A 26,019-nucleotide genomic window follows, 5' to 3' on the forward strand; every position below is an offset into this window, starting at 1 on the left:
CTGCATTTAATGCGAAGCGGCAAGCTTGGACTCATCCTAGGTTATAAAGGACTAGGCCTTTCCTGGATGCAGCTTTTATACACAGGCCTGGTGGCATCATCTATAATCAAGTGGTTAACCTTGTTGACATGTCTGTGTGGAAAGTTATATATGAGAGAAAACATATTTAGTGTGACATAAGCAGCCAGCACAGTGTAATGAAGTAAAACAAATGTAAACATGATTTACACACACACACACACACACACACACACACACACACACTCAATGAGTGGTGGGCAGCTATCCCCAGTCCCCAAAGAGCTGTCGGAGATTAGGTGCCTTGCTCAAGGAAGCCTCAGTCGTGGATGTTGAGGGAGGAGACAGGGCTGTCTCTGAATTTTTCCTTCCGGTTCAGAGGATATAACCAGCAACTTTCTGAGCCCAAGCTCAGGGGGTTAAACAGTAAAGACTTATTCTCTTGTTTGTGTTCCTTTTTTGTAATGTTTTTATGAATCACTACTTCCTGTTTCTATTTACGTTTAACACACTGTCCTAGTTTCTTGGAACAGCAGTTAGCATCCTGTTTCTGACCAAATTTTGAGTGAAATTCAAAGAGCAGAACACTTTAAAAAGAGGCAAAGGCTCAGCTAAAGTGTGTAGATGAAGGTCACCGTGGCACAATCCAAATAAATCTGTTCATGAAAGGGAGTCGAGCTTGCTTGGCCAGTAATGAATTAAATGTGAATGTATTTGATTAAATCAGGCGCGTAGATCAACTGGCCATTTAATGTGGAGTCCCTACCCCATAATTCCCTCAGAGCTAAACAAGGGGCAATTATCATTAATGTGTCTGTGCGCTTCAGAACAGTTAAAACACCACTTTATCAGTTTGCTGTAGATCTAGTAACAGCAGCCAGAAAGTCTGAAACGAGGGGTTAAAACAAGCAATACTGATATTGTGGTGCATCTTTTGTAGAGTTGTCATGCCTCACTTATTTAAAGGAGCATTTTTTCAAGTCAGTTTTACCATAAAATGTGAATGAAAGTGATTCTTTAGTGTTTGTACTTTTTTCCATAAACTGAAATTCATATGAAAACAAGTGTATAATTGCTTTGTATTTGTGACCAGTTTATGATCCTTAGAGTGGGTCCCCAGCATGGAAATGGCCATGTTTAAAAATGACTAAGTGCAGAATCTCTGATATATTACTAGGTGTTGGTTTAACTGCTGTTTATTGGCTGTATCATAAGCCGAAGAAGATCGTTGGAGAAAATCCTTGAATGCCTCTTTCAGTGCCATAGAAAATGTGGGGTGTTAAAAAATAGAGCAGGAATCGGGTTGTTGCTATGGAGGAGGCTCAGGCTAATGCACATGAGAGATACACACACACACACACACTGATGCTAGCCTCTTAAGAGTGTTCTTTGTTGATATGCTGCAGATATACTTTTCATTTAATCTCTCTCTCTCTCTCTCTCTCTCTCTCTCTCTCTCTCTCTCTCTCTCTCTCGGGTGCTAAATATAATCCAGCATATAAAAAACACACAGAAGCTAAAGCTAACACTCAGAGTCTCAGTGAAACTCACTTAAATCCCTTAGGCCAGTTTGCAGAGTAGTATGAGCCACACAGATATACACATTGCACACTCATACTCCAGCTTTAGCTGGGTGTTTATGCAGTTGTATGGTCTGTAACCATATAGAAACCTGCTATAAATGCTAATATGCTAATATATGTATGTATGCTCACAAAAGTAGGCCATATGGAGCTGGATAATGAGGTGTAAATAATGCGATGTTACACTGTATGCAGTTTACTTCCCATAAAGGCTTCCAACATAGCTACTTCACCTTCAAAATGGTTTTAAAGAGCCCATGGCAGACTGAATCTTCCATCACATTTTTGATATAGATTGATACACTTAGGATGTTTCCAAATGTGCTGTTCCCTTCTCATGCTGAAAAACTAACCGATTCCTATTCAAACAAACAAACATTCGCACCTACGGACACTTTGGAGTCACCACAGACACAGGGAGAACACACCAAACTCCTCACAGACAGTCACTCAGAGGAAACCCACGCAGACACAGGGAGAACACACCAAACTCCTCACAGACAGTCACTCGGAGGAAACCCACGCAGACACAGGGAGAACACACCACACTCCTCACAGACAGTCACCCAGAGCGGGAATCGAACCCACAACCTCCAGGTCCCTGGAGCTGTGTGACTGCGACACTCCTGCTGCGCCAAGGTGCCGCCCTATATTTTTCTTTATATTTATAATATTTTAAATAACCCATGCTCCGGTTTCCTCACATGGTTCTAAAACACATGTTGGTAGGTGGATTGGCTATTCACAAGTGTCCATAGGTTTTGAGTGTGTGAGTGAACGTGTGAGTGAGAGTTAGCTTGTGAAGCACAGGTGCCAATTTCAGGGTATGTTCCTGCCTTGCGCCAAATGATTCTGGATAGGTGCCGGACCCACTGCGACCCTGAACTGGAAAAGCTGATACAGAAAATGAAAGAATGAATGAGTAAATAACCCATTATTATTTTTTTCCTGACTGCAGTTGTGAATTTGGTACTCAAACATTGACATGCACTCAACTGACATGCAATTGTGGAGAACATTGGTACTCCAACATTTCAGACCAAACAATACACATTATCAACCATCCAAGTAACATCTTTAAGTCACATCACAGAAGCACACACAGCGCATACACACTGGTGGACACTAGGTGGTTATTTGCCCACATGGTTTGAACACAAAAATAAGCCGACTAATTTTATTTAAGCAAAATTCTGAAAAATCTGAAACATTATGCAATTTACACATGAAATCTTTAGACATTTTTAAGTACATGCAGTCAATTCTCAGTACCATGTCAGGGTGGCTTGAGAGTTTAAGAATTGCTGGTCTAGACCATCACAAACTACACTCCTTACTACTGCTCCGAAACACAGCCCAGGGAGACTGGATTCTCAGCTCTGCTACATCTTTCACTTTCTCCCTGTCCCTATTTCTCTTCCTCTATCTATCCCCTGTCATCTTTTTCCATGTCTCTCTGTCCCTCTCAGTATTTCTCTATCTCTCTCTCACACACATACATGTGTGTATTTATGTTTATAGGAGATGGAAACCCCAAAGAGAGCAGCCCCTTCATCAACAGCAGCAGCAGCAGTGATGTGGAGAAGAGTCAGCAGTATGACGGCAAGAACATGGCCCTGTTTGAGGTAGGAGCATGTTTCATTGTGTCATGAGGAAAACTTTTTTATTTTATGAATTTCAGTTGATTAACATTATTTATTTATTAATTAATTACACTGGTGTTTAGAGCTGGTTTTCAATCTCTCAAAATAAAAAAAAATTAAATTAAAATGTCAACTTGCTTCCTTGGGGCACGGTGGCACAGCAGGTAGTGTCTCAGTCACACAGTTCCAGGGACCTGGAGGTTGTGGGTTCAAGTCCCACTCCAGGTGACTGTCTGTGAGGAGTGTGGTGTGTTCTCCCTGTGTCCACATGGGTTTTCTCCGGGTGCTCCGGTTTCCTCCCACAGTCCAAAAACACACATTGGTAGGTGGATTGGTGACTCAAAAAAAAGTGTCCATAGGTGTGAGTGTGTCGCCCTGCGAAGGACTGGCGCCCCCTCCAGGGTGTGTTCCTGCCTTGTGCCCAGTGATTGCGGGTAGACTCCGGACCCACTGTGACCCTGAACTGGATAAGCGCTTACAGACAATGAATTAATGAATTAATGCTTTATGCATTTCAAATATAAATAGCATACAACTCTTCATGATTACATTCCACTATTTAAAAATCTTCTCCTGTCACTTCTGTGTGTGTGTGTGTGTGTGTGTGTGTGTGTGTGTGTGTGCACGTGCATTGGTGTGTTGTAGGAGGAGATGGACACCAGTCCCATGGTGTCTTCACTGCTCAGCAGTTTGGCCAATTACTCCAATCTGCCCCAGGGTAGCAAAGAACACGAAGAGGCTGAAAACAATGAGGAAGCCCGCAAGAAACCAGTACAGGTACACACACACACACACACCCCATCATTCTGCTGACGTGCAGTGGACCTGCATGCTCTCTAGTGATGAATCTAATAAAAACTTTTGGGATGAGTTAGAGTTGTGTTTGTTATGTACACACTCACAGACATGTTCTCATATGAACGTTTGCTGTTAACAGTCATCTTGCGTGGGCCGTTTATATGGATACAGCTTAATAAAATGGGAATGGTTGGTGATATTAACTTCCTGTTTGTGGCACATTAGTATATGGGAGGGGGACAACTTTTCAAGATGGGTGGATCCAAAATGGCCGACTTCAAAATGGCCACCATTGGTCACCATCCATTTTGAAAAGCTTCCCCCCCTCCCATATACTAATGTGCCACAAACAGAAAGTTAATATCACCAACAATTCCCATTTTATTAAGGTGTATTCATATAAATGGCCCACGCTGTACAGAGTGAATTCATTGCTGATTCTTCAGTTCTTAAAATTTCTCAATGCTTTCTGTACATTGATTTCTCTGTGTTTTCTGATTATTGATTATTCATCGGATTTGCAGGCTCCTCGGATGGGCACAGTGATGGGGGTTTATCTGCCGTGTCTGCAGAACATCCTGGGGGTCATTCTGTTTCTCAGGATGACCTGGTTGGTGGGCATAGGAGGGGTCATTGGCACCTTCACTATTGTTTTCATGTGCTGCTCAACAGTAAGTAACTCTGTCTGTTTCTCTTTCTCTCTCTCCTGTCAATCAGTAGAGTGCCAGCTATCTAAAGCTAAATACATATAGATGTAACATAAATAACATAAAGGAATAATAACAGATATATTCCTTCCCAATCACTTAATTTTTATATATACAGTATTTTTTAAAGCTGGCTTGTCCCAAGTGAGCAACCCCGATGTGATAGTAACAAGGAAGGAATCTTTGAGAGGATCCCAATCTTAAATGGGGAACTCATTCCATCTGGTGAAACAGGGCTGCCTTGCCCTTAAGCGTGGGAACACCTAGCACTCTGTGAAATCAAGCTGGAGAGAAAGTGTAGACTTGCCCTTAAGCAACTGAGTTCACACCCTTGAAAGACAACAAAAAGCTTGACAGAGGTGGTATGTGAGGTGGCTTTGCTCAGTTGGTGGAGCACCAGTCTGCCATAATGGACAGGTTCACATGAAACCTTTGAGTGAGTTGATAGTTTTCTCTGGAGAGTTGATGTTTGGGTTTCACAGGGTTTGGAGCACTCTCTTAGGGACAATGATAACAGAAAGCAGTATGAATAAAGAGTTTCAGATTTATGAATGTGGTAAGAGCTGTTTTAAAAGCATATAGTAAGGGGGAAGGTGAAAAGCTGTGAAGTACCCTTGAGCAAGGCACTTAACCACAACTGCTCCCCGAGCGCCGTGGTTAGGGCTGCCCACTGCTCACTGCCCCCTAATGTTCACTGCACAGATTGGGTTAAATGCAGAAAACAAACCCCTCTGTGTGCAAGCACAGTGGAAAATAAAGTGATTCTAATTCTAATTTAGTTTCAGACACACACATACACTGAGACCGGCACACAATCTCCTCTCCTTTGGGCACTGGCCTTTGTGAATGTCTAGACCATCAGAAACAACACTCCTTACTACTGCTGCTCTGCAACACGGCCCAGAGACATTACTTCTCACCCTGCCATACTCTCTCTCTCTCTCTCTCTCTCTCTCTCTCTCCATCTCTATCTCTCTCTCTCTCTCCATCTCTATCTCTATTTCTCTCTCTCTCTCCCTCTCCATCTCTCTCTCTCTCTCTCTCTCTCTCTCTCTCTATGTCTCTCTCTCTGTCCATCTCTCTCTCTCTCTCTGTCTCTCTCTCTCTCTCTGTCTCTCTCTCTCTATCTCTCTCCATCTCTCTCTTGCTCTCTCTCTTTCTCTCTCTCTCTCTCTACCTCTCTCTCTCCATCTCTCTCTGTCTCTCTCTCTCTCTCTCTCTCTCTCTGTCTCTCTTTCACACACACACACACACACACACACACACACACACACACACACACACACACACACACACACACACACACACACACACACACCCTGTGGCCTTCTTTTCCCTTTTAATCCCTCCATCCCCCTCCCTGAACAGCCCACAACCGCACTCATAGCTCTGTTGTCTTACTGATGCATTTGAGTTGATATATCATCACTCTCCAATTCATTTTTACTTTACTACATCATTTGAACCCAGCAGCTGTCCTTCATATTGTGTGAAGATTCCATGATGAATCGACCAATCACAGTGCTCCAAAAGCACTTGCAGTTGAAAGATTTTTTACTGCTCGTAGACAACTCTGCAGGCCAAGTTCCTGGGGGCGTTGTGCTTTACTGGCTAAAAACTGGCATTGGACATGGTGAGCCAGCAGCTCCAGAGGATCCAATTAGACTTTCTTTAGAGATTATATGTGTCTACAATGGGTGCACCTTAAAGCAACTGGGTATCTACAAACTTTTGGACAGTGTGTGTACATATTACATCTGTCAGTATGTTCCCTTCACTGTATTTAAGTCTGTGTGGCTTTATTTTCAGACTATGCTGACTGCCATTTCAATGAGTGCAATTGCCACTAATGGAGTAGTGCCAGGTAAGCAGAAATGTCTGTCTGTGTGTGTGTGTGTGTGTTTGTGTGTGTGTAGAGGCCCAGAGGAAGGCTGTCCTCTCGTTCTTTATGGGCAGTTAGCCACGGTACACAGTACAGTTCCCCACTGAGCTGAGTTGAGGATTTCTGTTTGTGCGTGAGTGTGCGCAGGCAGGTTAGATTAAATGTTAAATTTATATTAGACAAGTAACGTTTACCTCCCTAATGCTTCTCAGATTCCAAAATTAATTGCATTTCCACATTATGACAGTGTGGCACAGACATCAGTAAAGAATCATAAAACTTTTTATATACTCTCCCCTCATTGTGCACGAAGGGATTGGTGTCTGGACCCCCACAGGGACACCAAAGTCTGCGGATGTTCACGTCCTGCTTCTATAATAATATATGCATATAACCTATGCACATCCTTCTGTACATTTTACATCATCCCTATGTTAAAGGAGCACTGTGTAGCATTACCATACAAATCACAACCATTGTGATGCTTTACTGAGCTGTAATAGGGAGAAGAGAGCCTCTGTCATATCTACTTCAGGTTCAGCACTCCAGAAAAGCACTCCAGCACTCCAGAAACTGTACTATGTAACTTTTTGGAGGCAGGCAGGAAACCACTTCCAAATACACGTACTCTAAAAAACCTGTCAGGGGTCCAAGAGTCTGTTCTAGAATCCTGGCCCAGCCCTAGTGACCACATTATTAAATATGTATGTGCTGTACATTTACATTGTGTTTATGTTCCAGCTGGTGGGTCGTATTACATGATTTCACGCTCGCTGGGGCCGGAGTTTGGTGGTGCAGTGGGCATCTGTTTCTATCTGGGGACGACCTTCGCTGGAGCCATGTACATTCTTGGCTGCATTGAGATCTTACTGGTAAAGGCTACCTGCTGTATATCTGATTTAGATATGAGTGTATTTATCACATGATGACACTGAACTGAACAGTTGCTGTGAAACGTTCCACAGTTAATCCACATTTATCTGTTATAAACTTTTACTCTGCAAATTAATAGACTAGAATTCAAATATCATAAAGCTACAAGACTACTCTAAACATTTTTAATAATATAAAAAGGATGGTTTCCTGGGCAGCAGGTAGTGTCACAGTCACACAGCTCCAGGGGCCTGGAGGTTGTGGGTTTGATTCCTGCTCCGGGTGACTGTCTGTGAGTAGTTGGTGTGTTCTCTCTGTGTCCGCGTGGGTTTCCTCCGGGTGCTCCGGTTTCCTCCCACAGTCCAAAAACACACGTTGGTAGGTGGATTGGCGACTCAAAAGTGTCCGTAGGTGTGAGTATGTGAGTGAATGTGTGTGTTGCCCTGTGAAGGACTGGCGCCCCCTCCAGGGTGTATTCCTGCCTTGCGCCCAATGATTTCAGGTAGGCTCTGGACCCACCGCGACCCTGAACTGGATAAGCGCTTACAAATAATGAATGAATGAAAGACGATGGTTTCCTATAAAAAGGTTGCTCTGCGTACCATTCTACACATTCACACTTACTTGTTTTATCTCCCTAAAAAATAACAAAAATGACAAGTATTTTAACTTGTGATTAATCATGATTAATCCCAGAATGTCGTTTATGGTATAATTAATGTGACAAAATATTTTAATCACTCGATACCTTTAGTATTAATAGGTGCATTATCATTTTATTGATTGCATTAAGCTACAAGAACATAAATTACACAAGTTGTCTCCATTGAAAATATATGGGACACTTGGCAGCAGTTTTCCATGAGTTTAAGGTCACCATGCTTAATGCCAAGAATCCACCAGAGCCTAGAGGGTTTTAAACTCCCCAGCCTCCATTAATGGGTTGAAGAAGCTCTATGAAATACATCTGAGGTCATCCAGAAATAACCATCCAACATCAGTACTGAACCTTACTGATGTTATCATGGCTGAATGCCATCATATCCACACAGAGATGTTCCAACATCTAGTTTTAATACTCTTCCCAAAAGAGTAGAAGTGGTTATAGAAGCAGCACTTTTAAACGTTTTTTCACTAGCCTGGTGATGTCTTTGTTGTTTTCTCTCCCCTGCTGTAGATCTACATTGTGCCACAGGCTGCTATATTTCAAATCGAGGGTCTGGAGGGAGCAGAGGCTGAAGCTGGAATGCTCAACAACATGCGAGTGTACGGCACCATTGTACTCTCCTTCATGGCCCTGGTGGTCTTTGTGGGTGTGAAGTACGTCAACAAGCTGGCGCTGGTCTTCCTGGCTTGTGTTATCCTTTCGATTGTGGCTGTGTATGCAGGGGTCATCAAATCTGCTTTTGACCCTCCTGACTTTCCGTAAGTTCCTCCACTGTACTTCACCACTGCTTTACATACTGAGCACACTGCATTCTGTGCCACTCAAAGGTTTGGGCACAACCGGCCATTTTGACCACCAAAATAAAAAATAGATATTAATTAAAGTGTGGTGCAGCAGGTAGTGTCAGTCACACAGCTCCAGGGACCTGGAGGTTGTGGGTTCGAGTCCCGCTGTGAGGGTGACTGTCTGTAAGGAGTTTGGTGTGTTCTCTCTGTGTCCGCGTGGGTTTCCTCCGGGTGCTCCGGTTTCCTCCCACAGTTCAAAAACACACGTTGGTAGGTGGATTGGCGACTCAAAATTGTCCGTAGGTGTGAGTGAATGTGTGAGTGTGTGTCGCCCTGTGAGGGATTCATTGTGATGTCTGCCAGCTCATTCAACACACTTGTAGGAGAACACTAACTGGGAATACAGTTATGTGAGCTAAATGATGCATAGTACTGACTAGCATTGTAATGATTGATGGAAGGAGAAGGACAGCCGTCCTAGACACCCAGAGAGACAGAGCGAGGCCATCAACAGATGGCTGTGGCAACATTTGGGATCCCAACCTTGAGTTCCTGATGATACTAGTTGTTAAATAGCTTGTACTGCATGGATGAAATAAAAAGCAAGGTAATCTTCTGTTTCTTCCATGCAGGATCTGTGTGCTGGGCAATCGAACACTAGTGTCCAAGGGTTTTGATCTTTGTGCAAAGACTATCGAGCGAGGCAACAGCACAGTGACCACCAAGCTCTGGAAACTCTTCTGCGACTCAGAGTTCCTTAACGCCACCTGCGACGAGTACTTTGTCAACAACAATGTCAGCCAGGTCCAAGGCATCCCTGGAGTGACCAGTGGCATCCTGGCAGGTCAGAGAACTGTCTTCGTTAGCACAGTGCATAGAGATTACCTACAGTTTAATGATCCAAACTCCCATGCAAAATGACACCATTTACTGTGTAGGTGTGAAGAGAAAACTAGAAAGCTAGATTTTAGAGCCATTAAACATATGAAAAAGCACATTCTATACACATCACTTGCCTTTTGTTGTTGCTTTGATGAAATATAGATCAAAGTGGACATGTTACATTCATTTTCAACAAGAGAACACAGTTCTGGGTCTTAATGAAGCATCTGTGACATGCTTTGTTCATAATACCACAAAGATCAAACACGACAGCAACATTCTTCCCCTGTCTAAACAGCCTTGTTCAAAAACAGTTTCAACACATGTCCCTTTAATTAAGAAAGATCCACAGCTTAGTTCAGGAGCGAGGAGCAGAAGCTCTGGGTTTTAGCCGTTTTCACCTGGTTTTCTTTCTTCCCCGTTCTCGTTTTTTGCCATATTTAATCAGTACTTTGTGTCAGGTACGCTGCATTTACCCTTGTCCTTGCACTCTCACATAAATGTGGGTCCAGTGCTGTGACATGAGAGACTCACATGAGGAGGCGGGCAGCTCTAAAATATCTGACCTCTATGTAAGAAGCAGCACAAAATCAGAACAGCTCATTTTATACGATGTTTACCTACAGCCCACAAAAAACTGACTGGATTGTTTTATTTCAGTTTGTGGGTTGGTAGGAGCTCCAGATCCCCAGATTAATGTGCACATGCAGTGAAATAAATGAGAGACATGAAAATAGTTTAAGAAATTTGATGTCTTTGTCTTTCCAATCATTTTAAATTAAAAAGAACATGCTGTGGACAGAAAGTAGAGGGACAACTCAGCCCTGTTTTATCCATCTTTCCTTCTCAGCTCTGAAACTATGAGGATTGTGGCGTTGTACTGACCTTAAAGTCATATTCATTTCGATCTGGCCATTCCCCAATGAGAACTGATACTGTCTGATTCAATGTCTTCTGCTGTTTACCCTGCCATGCAGATAAAACACCGAACAGACACAATCCCACAGACACCATCAAGCTTCAGAACTGTGTTATATTTAACACAAAAGCAATCATACATAGTGACACACTAGAGTAAAGATGCAGTGAAAATTGTCCTGGTTCTTGTGTAGAGAATCTCTTTGGCTTCTACATGGAGAAGAATGATGTCCTGGAGAAGAGAGGAATACCAGCTGTGGTGGATCCTGATGTTCCAGTCAGTAACAGCAACCGCTACGTGCTGGCAGATATCACAAGCTTCTTTACTCTGCTGGTGGGCATCTACTTCCCTTCTGTCACAGGTTAGTACCCATAAAGTTGGCCACTAGATGGTGTTGGGTTCATATGATTTGCCAGCCACCTGTTGGGTTTCCTCTAAACATTTCTCAGATTTTAGGTGAGGTTTTAATGGTTTCTCTATTAGACCAAAAAATTCCAGGTACCTGGACTGGTGGTTGGCCACATGAAGCATTGATGTGGATTGCTTCATTATAGAGAAACAGATTTTTGCCCAGCTGCCTATGGGCCGGTCTAGAAGAGGCATTTTCACTTACTGAATGACTGACTCCTAATGTGGAAACTCAAATGCACAAGTAGGAACTGTTAGTTCAGCCGTGTTTCACAGAGAGAACTTATTTAATGTGGCACTAATACACCATCTGTTGTTAGTTCAGCCATATTTCACATTCCAGTTTGTGAGCTGAATTTGTAATTGTTCGGTGTGTTTCCGACAAACTGGTTCCCGAACCAGAAAAATTATTGCCTATCTGGAACCAAAGAGCATAAAGTTCTTCAGCGCAAACTGTGCCAAAATAATTGGAAATAAGACAGGAACACGCTCTGTTTGTTTGTGTTTCTGGGGCTGTGTTTGGCGTGACACCATGCGCGTTGAGCACTATGAACTCGGCAACATTCACACACATATTATATCTCACACAGTGAGGAGGACTGGTGAATTTGCTTTATTTCATGTGAGTGTGTGTCTTTCCCTGAAATATTGTAAAGGAAAGTGGTGGGGATACATTTTGTGGCGTTAGTGCGCTTATAAAACTCCTTAATGTGCACACAGCCTCCTTAAACTTCTCATGTTTTACACTGTTACACTGAATAAATAAGTAATTGTAATTCTTAAAATCAATGAAATGTTCTTGGTCTTCTTTGTTCTTTGGTGGGAGATGATCTAGTATTTATTTTTAAATAAAATGAACAAGAAAAATACTGATGCCGGTGTTATATATTACGAACAATACTTTGTGCTCCTTTTTTCATTTCTGTATTTATTAGTCTTGGCCTCCATATTTTCTGTACACAATCACATAATAAAACCACATGTAAGAGATTGATATGAAGCACTCAAGCTTCTCCAGATCTTCCAATGAGAAGGTTGGGCTTTCCTATTTTTTGAAATACCAGAAACACCTCTGTGACAATGGCTAAATATCTAATGGTGGTCCGGCTAAATTAGGCTTGCCTAGTTTCTCTTTGCTCTTGTATTTGATACATGGCTGCTTTACATGTGCAAAAAGTGCCACAACTGTCTTTGCCGCTTATTTTATAAGTGACTTTCTACAATAAATATCTTTTTAAAAATATAATCCAGGCCAAAACGTAATTTACGTTTAAAATAATGTCTTATGAATCATGACACAACCAGTAACAGGGAGGCATCATATGTGTGTTTTTGCAGCCTGTTGGGTCTCATTTTTACACTCTTCAGACGTCTGGTTGCTATCACCAACACTGTGAACAAGTCTGAATCAGTAGGTTTTAATATTATGGTCTGTTACACCTCAGCCCATTCTGAATGACGTGGTTAACATCCTAACCTTTTCAATTATGTGGAGACTTGAAAGAATGTGTGGAATTCTGTAGAGTTTTTAATATTTCTGTTATAGACTGTGTGCGTTTTACCATTAAATCCCTTACTCTAGTAATCAGGCACTTTGTTTGACATTTAATTGTTTCGTAAGAGAGAGAGAGAGAGAGAGAGAGAGAGTGCTCTAAGGCTAAACTAAACTTGGGCAGAAGTGATGACAGCAGTGGAATGTTAAGGTGGCGTGAACTGTGTTCCAGGCAGCACTGCCTCAGCACAATTCTCCAGGATTACACCCAGTTTACTAACGTCTTTGAGTCTTATACACACACCAGTTAGTTTCCATGCCTTTTGGGGACATTACACTGGCTTACATTCATTGGGTGGAGACTTGCCCTCACCTTAAGTGTTTCTGCCCTAATCCTAACCTTCACCCAAGCCTCTAAAGCACCTGCCCAATGGATTCCTTAATAAGTGGATTTGGAGTCTATGATTTTTTTTCTTTTCTAGTCTGAAAATGATGGAAGTAGTATTTAAACATGTTATGTTTAATGCACATAGATAAAGCATTAGAAAATGCTGGTCGATTTCTTTAAAATAAATAAATTAATAATAAACCCGTAAATGCAAATGTTAAACACCAGTTTTGTTGGATTTTCTTTCTGTGCCTGTGTGTGTGTGTGTGTGTGTGTGTGTGTGTGTGTGTGGGTGGGTGGGTTTATAGAAGAGCTATTAACATATGATTCTCTGCTGAAATATAATGTAATCAGATTGGGTTTTTAAAAACACATAAGTCACATGCGTCATATATTCTTAAAACAAACTGAATACAGCTCTGATTCTCATTTTGTGTGTGTGTGTGTGTGTGACAGGTATCATGGCTGGCTCAAATCGCTCTGGAGACCTGCAGGATGCTCAGAAGTCCATCCCCATTGGCACCATCCTGGCCATCTCCACCACCTCCGCCATCTGTATCCTTCTGTATTTCTGCTCTATACTATTTACAAAGAGTTTCATGCACTAGACCACCTGGGACAAACGACAAAAATAGGAAACCCTAGGTCTATCAGCTTGGGCCAACTGTAGTCTGGAGTTAGCAGTGACTAAACATGAACTGTATTTTTTCAATTTGCAGCTCCCTGTCTATACAAGTGCACTTTGAATGATTTCAGTTACAGACTGTAGTCTGTTTTGTGCATCATGCTCTGTTTGCCCCTTTGGCACGACATGGTAATGGTGTGTTGATGTGTTTTATTGGTAAGAGTGGATCAGATACAGCTGTGCTGCTGGAGTTTTTAAACCCAGAGACTAGAGAATAATCCACCAATCAAAAATAAACTACAGTGGCTTAAACTACAGGGTACATTTGCAATGAAGAAGCATATCAGGCGATCTATTACATTTGGAGCATCCAAGCTTTTTCCTGAGCTCTGTCTCTCAGACATGTCCTCTGTAGTTCTGTTTGGGGCCTGTGTGGAGGGAGTGGTCCTGAGAGACAAGTGAGTCACTTCACTTCTAATTCTCTGTTCAGATTCAGCTCACTGTTCAGATTCAGTGTTTAACATTTTGATAAATATTTCAGCCTGAAATAATTCTGTGATATATATAAATATGTTTGTGTAATAACAGGTTTGGAGAAGGTGTGAACGGTAATCTGGTGATTGGGACGTTAGCGTGGCCATCTCCATGGGTCATTGTGTTTGGGTCCTTTTTCTCCACATGTGGGGCGGGGCTTCAGAGTTTGACCGGAGCACCCCGCCTCTTACAGGCCATCGCCCGGGATGGCATCATCCCCTTCCTCAGGGTCAGTGTGTACATCTCAGTGCTTTAGTGCAATTTTTTGAGGCATCTCAAACTTTTAAACAGCACAGTGCATTGTGCTCGAAGCTTAAATAGTCATTTTCATGCTGGTCCCACTAGCTTATGGTTGTTATATTCTCATCATTCATTTGCTTTCAAAATGCTGTTGTGTTTTGACTCTGTGTGTGTGTGTGTGTGTGTGTGTATCAGGTGTTTGGGCATGGGAAGGCTAACGGTGAACCCACATGGGCTCTGCTGCTGACTGCCTGCATCTGTGAGATTGGGATCATCATTGCCTCTCTGGACTCGGTGGCACCCATACTCTCCATGTGTGTAACACCTCTCACTTTAATGCAGAGTACAGTAACCATCGCAGCTCATTAGCAGAGAGCTTACACAAACACTCATGTACTTTTCCCTTTGATAATAATAAGTTCTGTACTTAATATATGTGAAAGTATTATACTGAACCTTTATTGGACTGGAATTACATGCCTCACACAGCTTCACTCAGGAATCCTAAGTGTTGCATTTTCTGTCTGAACTTAACAGAGCTGTGTCTTCCACAGGTTCTTCCTGATGTGTTACATGTTTGTGAATCTGGCCTGTGCTCTGCAGACTCTCCTCCGCACCCCCAACTGGAGACCACGCTTCAAATTCTATCACTGGTTAGTAAAGCCTCAGATAATGTTAAAGTGTCTGGTATGATCAATTTTTATAATTGTGATGATTGTATTCAAATATTAGTCCAGTTTTAGGTCATTATTATTATTTTTAAGCAGTGGGGAACACTCTGAAACTTCTCGGCACATTTATTTTTAAAAAATAATCATGTTTACAATTGTTAAATTAGTATTATTAACATGTTTTTCTATTTAAACCGCCCAAGCATTTTAGTACTTTGAACGTATTTAATTTTGCTTTGGAAACAAAGCAATGTCTTCCATTGGTTAGGCCTTCAGCACATGACCTGAAGGCCTGGGGTGTCAGATTAAACAATGACCTAATCAGGAAGTGACAAAGGAATTAACCATGTTCTGATTTCCATTACCACCAGTTCAGTGAGAAACATCTCCCTAAGCATTTTGGACCTTTAGATACATCACTGAAACTGAAACTGAAAAAAAGACCAACTTTCAAATATATATGTTATTGTTTGTGCAGAATTAGCATTCTAGTGCCTAAGACTCTCATTCTGTCATTCAGGCATCCAACACTCTTCTTCAAATGTTCTTAAGAGACTTACATGCGTGTTATAAACTGAGCTGTGGGAAATGGAGGACTTCAAGGGAAATATCCTCACTATTGAGCTGTATATAAATAGTCAGTGGTCAGGGAATTAGCCTTCCTTCAGCCGGATCTATCCAAAATAGACAAGACTCATTGTGTTAACGTTAGAGCGCCATCTACTTGTGGGAAAGTTCACTGATCTTCCAGAACATCTGCACATTTTGTGGTTTAGAATTAAACAAAATAATTTATAGTGGTGCGATGTGAATATATATATATATATATATTAATGGTGGTGATAGGCACCATACGCCACAGTGATTACAGCACTAGTAGATTATAATAATAATAACATAATAAAAAATAATCATCATTATCTGCTTAATCCATTCTGGGGCACAATAATAATAATAATTATGATAATAGTAAGAAGAAGAAGAAGCTTATTGATGCTGACAACGATAATGGTGGCAATGGGGTATAAAACAGATAATGAAGATGATGAAAATAAGGCTTGAGTGCTAATGAATTACTACTGTACTGTGTGTATCCAGGGCTCTGTCTTTCCTGGGCATGAGCTTGTGTCTGTCTCTGATGTTTATCTGCTCATGGTATTACGCCATTGTGGCCATGGTCATCGCTGGCTGCATCTACAAATACATCGAGTTCTGTGGGTAAGAGCCTCACACACTCTCCTGAGTGAACAGCAAGGAGAACCTCATGTCCCCCACACACCTTCATTCTTTTACCTGACTCTGTAAAAAACATTTAGTTATGTGTTCATTCATTTGATTCTTCTTCACATTTTGTAACAAGCGTTATACTGACACCTAGTGTCCGGCATATAATACATGATCGATTTTATACATTTGCCTTGCTACTTTTTGGTGGTAAAACTGATTTTGCAGGTTTAATGCAGTGTACGGTGGGGGGACTTTATGCTCAGGTGGTGTGTAGTAATAGTTACATTACCTCAAGCCAATGTACTTAAGGACAATTCAATGTGGACATACAGTTCTGTGTACTTGTACTTGGATAGGATTTTGGATATTTTACCCACTTCTGTTTGTTGCTAAGTGAAAGGGTAACTGTAATCACTGTAAACACTGTAATCACTGTAAACATTCTAAGTGCTAATAATAAAGTGCCCTTGTTCTTTGTAGTACACACTGTAATTTTCTTTCTCAGGGCGGAGAAAGAGTGGGGTGATGGGATACGTGGGATTTCACTCAGCGCTGCTCGTTACGCTTTGATGAGACTGGAGGAAGGACCCCCACACACAAAGAACTGGAGGTCAGGACCCCCTGCGTGATACACAATTGGTTAAAAAGTGGAAATATGGCCAAGGGTTTGTGAACACCTGCTTATCCAACATCTCTACAGGCCATTAATACGGGTTTGTTGCAGTAACAGACCCTTCTGGAAAGGCCTAAAACTAAATAACGGAAAATTGTTGCGAGGATTTGTTTGCATCCAGTCACATAAACCTTCATAAGGTCAAATACGGATGTTGGATGATTAGTTCTGGATCAAAAACGCCATTCCAACTCATCCCAAATGCACTGGACAGTGCACAACAGCCCTGTGTTGGCTGGATTTATGCCCCACTAGCTGACACTTACTATTGAGCATGGTGTCCTTTAATGAGCCATCTATGGGTTTCCATTTCATATACTTAATGCCTCTCTGTCTGATTCTGTCTCTCAGGCCTCAGATCATGGTTCTGATGGGGTTGGATGGAGAGCAGAATGTGGAGCAGCCTCGTTTGCTGTCACTGACCAATCAGCTGAAGGCTGGGAAAGGCTTGACCATAGTGGGCGCTTGTGTAGAGGGCACTTACCTCAACAACAGTGCACAGGCACAGAAAGCAGATCAGGTCAGCTTGCTGTTGGGGGAGGGGGAGATTGAGCATGGTGGTGAGGGGCTACTTAGGCTAATATGGCTGCATTCACACACACACACACACACACACACACACACACACACACACACACACAAAGAAAGTAGAAATAAACACCCAGAACACACCCAATAATCTCTCTCTCTCCCTATCCCAGGCTCTGAGGAAGCTGATGGAAACTGAAAGAGTGAAAGGCTTCAGTCAGGTGGTCATCTCCACTAATCTGCGGGATGCTACGTCTCACCTGATTCAGGCTGGGGGTCTTGGGGGCTTGCGCCATAACACTGTGATGGTCAGCTTCCCCAAGAACTGGAAACAGGCAGAGGACACCCAGCACCTCAGGAACTTCATCGGTAGGACACATTCACCTGTTAACAGCACTAACTAACTGCATTATAAAGAAATGCTATAAAGTGTGCATGTGTGACTGGTTGTTTCTCTCTTTCAGAGGTTGTGAGGGAGACCACAGCGGCTAGCTTAGCTTTGATTGTGCCGAAGAACATCTCTGCGTACCCCTCTAATGGTGAACGCTTTACTGAGGGCCACATTGACGTCTGGTGGATCGTCCATGACGGGGGCATGCTCATGCTCCTGCCCTTCCTCCTCCGCCAGCACAAGGTATACTTCCTCAAATATGTAATATATAAGAAATGATTTTATACAAGCACACGTATTGAGAAGATAAATTATTTTAAATAATAACAATGACAATCTTAGGTGCCTAAGACTTTTGCACAGCCCTGTAAATGTAATTTAAAAATTCCAGTTTTGAATATTGTGGCCTTTAAGAGAAAGGAGTACATCAGGATGAGAATTTTACAAAAATTGAGAACGATACGAGAAATGCTTGAGGTCTCTAACTACACTAATAAACTGCTACAAGAATCCTTAGATGATAGTTCCATTTATATAGTGCTTCTTCAGACCCCTAAAGTGCTTTAAATTCTTTGGAACATTAAGGAGTCACCTCACCGTGGAGCATCCACCAGGATAATGCGACAACAGCCAGTCCGTGTCAGTACGCTCACCATACATCAGCTATTAAGTAAAGATTATTACTTGTCTCTTGGGTAGAGAGCAGATGATGCAGAATGATTGAGGCAATGTTTTGAAGATAGGGATGATTATGAGGCCTGACCACCGTGCTAAAATTAATCAGACATTAGAGGAACACCCAGACTAATTTCCAGTAAATGCCCTGGGATTCTTACAACCTCAGGGAGTCAGGACTTTAAATTTAAGTCTCATCTGAAGGATGGTGGCTGTACAGAAGGCTATGTGCTTGAAAGGGAGTGCTGTACCAGACTTAAACACACACTGCATTTGATGCGTTTAGCACTTGTATTAGAGTTACACCTGTTCATGCTTATCAGTCACTGAATGCCAAATATGTGAGTAACTATCTTCTATTTGTTGTTAAATGACACCACTTCATGTAAATACGTTGTAAACATGTAAATACTCCAGTGTTTATACTTTGTGCAATAGTCATGTACTGTTATTAGAAAGTGGCTGTTAGCGATTAGCCGTTAGCATCGTGTCATGTGTGTGAACTAGAAAATACTGGTTTATATCACTATTTGGGCAAACACTGTTTTCTATAGGATGTGAGCATAGAATGTAATAGTGATTATTCGCTTGTTTGATTACTTTACAGCCACACACAGACACATTTCTACCAACTGAAATATATCCTGATGTGCAATGTTCTGTATTACTGCTCTGAGTTGCAAGTAAAGAGTGGAATATTCCTGTGCTCTAACCGGCAACCCAGAATGAATAGCACTAATTTAAATCCTAGCCAGCAATACAGTCAATATCAACATCCCCAAAAGTGGCTTTTAGTACATTGTCCCCATGACTGTTAGCATCCGCAAAGGCCACAGGGACAACGCCCCCTGTTGGCAGCAATAACAAAACATCCATTAGCCACAGAAGCTTTGCCAGTAGGTCTCCAATTCAAGTACTGGCCAGGCCCAAAGCTATTTATCTTCAGTGGATTTGTATGTACAAGTGTTCAGGTTCTGTCAGGCACTGCTGACATGAAGAAGAGACCTATAAATAAAAAACTTAACCCAGTGTAAACGCTGCTTGGTTTAAGATCTGACACTAAAGTGAAGAGCAAATCATAATTGGAATATTTCTTCCAGATTTGTTTTTATATTTACATTGTTTTAAGGAGGATTTTGTCACATGTTAACTAATGTTTGTGTATGTGTGTGTGTGTGTGTGTGTGTGTGTGTGTTTGTAGGTATGGAGGAAGTGCAAGATGCGCATCTTTACTGTGGCTCAGATGGATGACAACAGCATTCAGATGAAGAAGGATGTGATGACCTTCCTGTACCACCTGCGTCTCGATGCTGAGGTGGAGGTAGTGGAAATGGTGAGACACATATCTACAAACGCAAAACGTACACAAACACACTCACACACACACTCCTAGATTAGATTAAGCTCATCTTCTTTCTATTTTTTATCCACCAAAGCATGACGGTGATATATCAGCCTACACCTATGAGAAAACCCTGGTGATGGAGCAGAGAACTCAGATCCTTAAAGAGATGCACTTGACCAAGAACGAGCGAGAGAGAGAGGTATGATGACATGACTGCATCTTTACACATGCATAGTTTTTGCATCAGATTTTGTACCGTTCCTACACACCCACTGAGCTATGTTGAATTCTTGTAGTCAAATGAAAGTTTGGTTTTTTTACCTTTACCTGTACTTTGTTATGAACTAGGATGACATTTGCTCTTTTTGTGTGAATTCTTGTGAGTCTGGGTTGAGCTGCTAGTGAGCAATGAAGGGTAAAAGCAGGTGAGAGAACCCCCTGCTGGTCAAACAGAGCCACTATGCAAAGTGACATTTAAAGAAGCACTAGATAAGAGCTGGTAATTTTGTTCCTAGGCTCTCCCTGCAGTTTGCGAGTGTAATTTGATTTTGCAGAATTGTCCTGGAATGACGGGGGAGGCCTACCCTAGAAGTTACATAGTGCAGTTTCTGCAGTACTGGGCTGGAAAACCGGAGCATGTTTTAATTCCTCAATGTGATAAATATCTGACCGAAACAGGACTATTTCCCCACTTCTCTTCAGTCCAGATGAGGCTCCAACCATGTGCAACTACGGACTACCTTATCAGTCAAATCCAATGTCTGGTTGAATCCCATATAATATTTTTGGCCTTGTGATGATGAGTCGACTGAAATAGGGATAATGCAGCCTCTGTCGTTCAGCGGTGCAGAAACTGCACTATGAAACTTTTGCAGGAGGGTGAGAACCCCACACCACATCCACCTCCACCTTGATTTCAGGACAATGCTGTGAAAGTGAAGTACACTCTGCAACTCTAGGGGGAGCCCAGGAGCAAAAGCATAAAATCTTACTGAGTATTCCTTTTACCTTTTTACTGTTTTGACCACAAACCAGTTCTGTGTTTTCTCTGATTGGCCAGGTCCTTCTGGAACATAGTAAGTGATATTACTGGTTAATATTAGTTTCCCCACCTCTCCCAGGCTCTCACTGATGTAATGACACATCATAGGGGTGTTATACAGGAAGGAAACATCTCCATACTTTGATTTAACATAACAAAGGAGCTAGTGTTTTGTATTTTAAAATCAAATGGAACAATGAATTCTGCTTAAAATGAACAAGGACACGAAGCAACAGCTTAAATTTAAATTTAGACTTTGTTTCCACTGTTGTCAATCCTATAAATGTCTTGCAAATTACATTAATAATGTGTTATTAATTGGTGTTTCCAATCAATAATAACAGCACTGTATTCTGACATAAAATGCTGCTATTTGCTCTTTAGATTCAGAGCATTACAGATGTGTCCCGTGGCTCCATCCGCCGCAAGAACCCATCTAACCTTCACCCCCAGAAAAGTATCACTGAGGAGCCAGCAGGAGGCAGCATGGAGGAGAAAGCAGAGGAAGAGGTAGCCTTGCCTTTCTTTCTCTCTCACTCTCTCTTTGATCTTCTGTCTGCTCTCTATCTAGCCATCTACTCTAACACCTGTTTACCATTTGAACTCACTCTGTGTTCCTCTCTCTCTGCCATTTTCTGACTTTGTAGGTGACAGTGTGGGCTGCTGCCTCTAATTATATGGAAAGCAGCTCACCACCATTTCTGTTCATTTCACTCTCAATCGCCCTCTTTTCTTTTCACTACTGCTCTTCCACCACATAACATCCTTTTGCTACATACTTTCTTTGCCTTTGTGTTTTTTTTCTCTTCTACAATAGCTTCCAGTGTACTTAACTTCTCTTTTTGCCCCCTCTCAAAACTTTTCCTTCCACGCCCTTTTTTCAATCGACTTTTTCCTCTCTCAGTCTATCCGTCTCTCCCGTCCTCGACAGGTACAGCTCATCCAGGGGAAGAATGCCACGCCCACTCCCACAAGTCCCACGTCCCCGACCTCTTTGAGTGCAGGGGCTATAACCCCAGGACAGGAGATGCAGATGACCTGGAGCGACGACACGGAAAAGGGCAACAATCCCTCTGTAACTAACCCAGAGACCACCAGGGATATGTTCAATATGAAGCCGTGAGTGGACACTTCACAGTATCTGCCCTTAAAATAAAGTGACTGTTACTGTAGACTGTAAGCCAGTCAAAATGTACTGACTGCAACTGTCTCTTTTTGCTTAACAATAGATTGGCTGAGGTCAAACAAAAGAGTACAAGGCCAGAGAGTAAGGAATGGCATATATAGCCAAATTACGAAGTTGTCGGTGCCTTATGTTTTCTTCTATAGTTTGGCATTGGAGCTACAAGTCTAATTAATATATTTAATGTATCATCCAGGGTCCTGGTACGATTCTGGATCACCTAAATCATTCAGGGCTTTCCCCACATCAGAATGCCTCTTTATAGGAGCAGAAAAAAAACTTGTAATCCCCAGTTAAAACACAAGCTTACTCTTCTTTTGTCTAACCACAGTCCCAGCCCCTCGGGCTCGGAGGATCTGCTGCAACTTAGAAACTTGAAAAGTGAGAAAACTTGGCAAAGGGGAAACTCTTCCCTGGAGGAAATGGGTGGCCTTGTCTCGCACTGTGCATAAATCTGAAAAACATCCATCAGCTCATCAAAGGTGGCATAACACTGGGAACCAATGCTCTACCAATGAAGCCAACTTAGTTTTTTATTTTTAAGGGCTCTGTTGAGTTGATGTTGTCCCTTAAGATCGTGTGTTCAGGTTCCTCAATGTGGGTTAAAGGCAATGCCTCCCTGTTTCTCCCAGTTGGATCCTCCCTTCACCAGAACATCTTATGTTTTCAGTTTCCACGTTTTAGTTGCTCCTCAAAATCTGGGGGGGGGGGGGCTGGATCTGTGGTAATACAAGCTACTTATTGGTACCCACTGTGCCAGATTTACTCCCAGGGTCCAAGGAAAACGTAAGGTGACCATTAGGCCCAGATTAAGTCATGGAATTATTTTTTAATAATAAAATATATTTTTAACTTTTTGGATACATTTTTGAGTGTTGAATTTGTAACTTATGCTCAGGCATAGCATTGTTCCAGTATTGAACAAGACTGCAATTCTATAAACTACCATTTGTCTTTGACAAAGAAAAGGGGTTGAATAATATGGTTCTTTTTACACTGAAGCCCATTACGTAGGTTCTGTTTCTATTTATGAATGTACTGTCCTTTACAATGAAGGTCCTGATTCAAATTTGAGGTTAGGAGAGGAAAAATGATTTTAGGCCCTGGGGGCTCGCAGTGGTCTTAATCAGAGCCTGCCAACAAGGTTAGTGCTTCCACACAAAAAAAAAGGCTAAGAAGAAAACAAAACAATGTAAAGCTGGCTGCACTGCAGGGAGATATGGGATGTTGGCAAGAAATGATCTACACTGCAACAAATTATATCTGTGCAAAACCATTTTATACCTATTCAGTTTAATGAGTAGCTCTAATAATGAGATAGTTGCAAGACTATTATAATTTTAGACATGGTCCTTTTAGTTAGTGAATGTATCTTTGTCTATAGCTATGTAGTTAGACTTGTTTCAAAATGTAATGCAGATAATGTTGTTTTTTCAAGTCATAATGATTTACCAATGGAGTAAGCCACTTTCTCAAGATAAAATCAGTTAAAACTGGAGTAGGAGTAGGTCTTTTATTTTCTAAGTATTTGTTGAAATACTCTGCATTCTGATAGCAATCAGTAAATTCAATTCTCTGATAAAAAGTAAAGGAAAATGTATTATGTTTTTTCATTTAGTACGTGGCTCTTCACACACATTGAGCTTGTTGCACAAGAAAACAAGAGAAAGTTCCACCAATACCTACAAGAGCCCACACTTCTAAACAAGGAAAGACAAGAAAGCCACACATTACACTCCTCTCTCCAACACTCTTTCTCATGGACTCCAGCTGTAGTCAGGCAGTGTGTGCTCATGTGGTTTGGGGAGTGGCTTTTGAAGGAGTGCTGAAAGTAGAGAGAGGGATTTAAAAAAAAGCTTACACTTGCTGCTTTCTAAAAATTGCCTACAGCTTTAAAACAAATAGAATAAATACATTTTCACTTAATATATCACTTTTTGAAGTGTACAGAATCACATATGTGTAAAGATGTTATATAAATTCTATAGTAAAATATATATAACACTTCCAATCAGAATTCTTGTAACTTTGTTATATTGACAAATTTCCCAATCCCATTCCAAATCCATATGTAAGATATGCCTAGACCAAACTGCACGATCCAAGGCCCTGAACATGCCACAGTTGTAGATGTGCATGCTTTAATCTTCACACATCCACCAAACCACAGGGCTCCTAGTGTTTGAGCTCCTAATGTTGTTCTGTGGGCAGTATGTGTATTTCTATTTGTTGCGTAAAAAAACCCTACGTTCATTCTTGTTCTCTCCTGGCCATGCCTCAGGGAATGGGAAAACCTGTGAGTACCCTCTCATGTTAATATTTCAAAACCGACCACCATCCCCTCCCAAACAAACCCACACCTCTTCCTCCATTTCCCTTATGAATACCCCATCATGTTGCCATTTGCACCCAAGTACATCACAGCATGCACGTGCACGTCTCAAATTCTTGAAAAGTCCATTTTGTACGTATCAGAGGAACGTCACGCCGCAGTTTTGTATCCAGTCCAGTCTTAAAAAGAGTTTTTATTCATGTATTCTATATATATATATATATATATATATATATATATATTTTTTTTTTTTTTAAATGATCCAATACAGCCAACTGGAACCACATCTGTAACAAACAATATGATTTACTGTATAATGCCAATAATTACTTGATAAAATGCCAATAATTCACAAATTGCTTTTAAAACAACAACAACAACAACAAAAAAAACACTTTGTTTACTGAGGCACTCTTTCTGACTCAAAAAACACATTCTTAAAGGACCAATCAGAAATCAGGAGTTTGAAAGTGGCAAACCACATTCAGATATCTACGCTATGTCCAAATATTGTGTAAACTGAAATCAACTGCTTTAAAGTGCACACAGAAGTTCTAGTGTGCCAACAGTTTGCATCCAGCTACACAGTATAGCATATAGCATAGCATCCAGCATAGCAACTGTACATGACTAATATCACTGTGTTCAAAGCCAAACGTCAAGTGTCAGCAAGAGTGGTATAAAGCCCCACAGGACTGGAGTGATGGAGCACCATTTAATATTATGGGATGAGTTGGAGAGTTGTTTTTGATCCAAAACTAATCATCCAACCTAAGTTCGAAATTCAGATCAATGTTCTAAGGCTGTATGCCATCAAATCCTCATAGAAATGTTCCGGTATGCATAGTACAAGCTCTTACTGCAGGACAGGGTGGGGGACAAACTCCTTATTAATGCCAATAAAATGAGAAATTTTATTATAAAAATGTTTTTATATGAGATATCGGCTGAGATGGTGTCAACATACTTTTGGCGACATTAGCGCTTAATCCTTAGCAGGGTAAATCTGCGTTCTGCAGAGTTCTACCGAACCTACAGTACTTTTTTTGTTTTGTTTTGTTTTAATCATCATGAAAATCACCACATCATAAAGGGTTCTCTTTTTACTTCTCCTCCAGGAACCAGTCCAATGTGAGGCGCATGCACCACGCACAGAAGCTCAATGAAGTCATTGTGAAAAAGTCACAAGAAGCGAAGTTGGTCCTGCTGAACATGCCCGGACCCCCCAAAAACCGCACAGGAGAAGAGAACTGTATCCTTTGTTCTGTTCTTTTCTGTTTTTAAGAACTGTTCTAAATTTGTCTGTGTTTACCTTCAGCTCTGCCTGCATTTCATTTGTCTGCCTCTCTTTCAAGACACAGACTGCTGGATTCAAAGCAGATTTCCTTTGACCACAGCTCTCCCGGAAATTTAGAATTGCAGGATTTGAAACAGATTTTGCTTTAACTAAACTCATCCGTCGCTAGCCCTTCTTCTCCAGTATGGCCTAAAGATCTGAACACAGAGCA

General features: G+C 41.5%; 1 protein-coding gene across 1 annotated transcript in view; it reads left to right on the plus strand.

Annotated features, from left to right (window-relative positions):
- slc12a5b (solute carrier family 12 member 5b) overlaps positions 1 to 26,019 on the plus strand; it is a 59,655-nt gene that overhangs the window by 26,412 nt on the left and 7,224 nt on the right. The window contains exons 2-25 of the mRNA XM_066643348.1: positions 3,123 to 3,226; positions 3,890 to 4,021; positions 4,567 to 4,713; positions 6,559 to 6,613; positions 7,373 to 7,503; positions 8,682 to 8,929; positions 9,589 to 9,800; positions 10,951 to 11,118; positions 13,502 to 13,600; positions 14,071 to 14,128; positions 14,259 to 14,433; positions 14,640 to 14,758; positions 14,999 to 15,097; positions 16,214 to 16,333; positions 16,848 to 16,952; positions 17,367 to 17,535; positions 17,717 to 17,912; positions 18,008 to 18,177; positions 19,811 to 19,942; positions 20,046 to 20,153; positions 21,381 to 21,506; positions 21,928 to 22,115; positions 24,461 to 24,475; positions 25,630 to 25,763. Coding sequence (XP_066499445.1) covers positions 3,123 to 3,226; positions 3,890 to 4,021; positions 4,567 to 4,713; positions 6,559 to 6,613; positions 7,373 to 7,503; positions 8,682 to 8,929; positions 9,589 to 9,800; positions 10,951 to 11,118; positions 13,502 to 13,600; positions 14,071 to 14,128; positions 14,259 to 14,433; positions 14,640 to 14,758; positions 14,999 to 15,097; positions 16,214 to 16,333; positions 16,848 to 16,952; positions 17,367 to 17,535; positions 17,717 to 17,912; positions 18,008 to 18,177; positions 19,811 to 19,942; positions 20,046 to 20,153; positions 21,381 to 21,506; positions 21,928 to 22,115; positions 24,461 to 24,475; positions 25,630 to 25,763 — 3,210 coding nt within the window. The remainder of the gene's footprint in view (positions 1 to 3,122; positions 3,227 to 3,889; positions 4,022 to 4,566; positions 4,714 to 6,558; positions 6,614 to 7,372; positions 7,504 to 8,681; positions 8,930 to 9,588; positions 9,801 to 10,950; positions 11,119 to 13,501; positions 13,601 to 14,070; positions 14,129 to 14,258; positions 14,434 to 14,639; positions 14,759 to 14,998; positions 15,098 to 16,213; positions 16,334 to 16,847; positions 16,953 to 17,366; positions 17,536 to 17,716; positions 17,913 to 18,007; positions 18,178 to 19,810; positions 19,943 to 20,045; positions 20,154 to 21,380; positions 21,507 to 21,927; positions 22,116 to 24,460; positions 24,476 to 25,629; positions 25,764 to 26,019) is intronic.

This window comes from Hoplias malabaricus, chromosome 14 (assembly GCF_029633855.1).
Source record: "Hoplias malabaricus isolate fHopMal1 chromosome 14, fHopMal1.hap1, whole genome shotgun sequence".
Taxonomy (NCBI): Eukaryota; Metazoa; Chordata; class Actinopteri; order Characiformes; family Erythrinidae; genus Hoplias; species Hoplias malabaricus.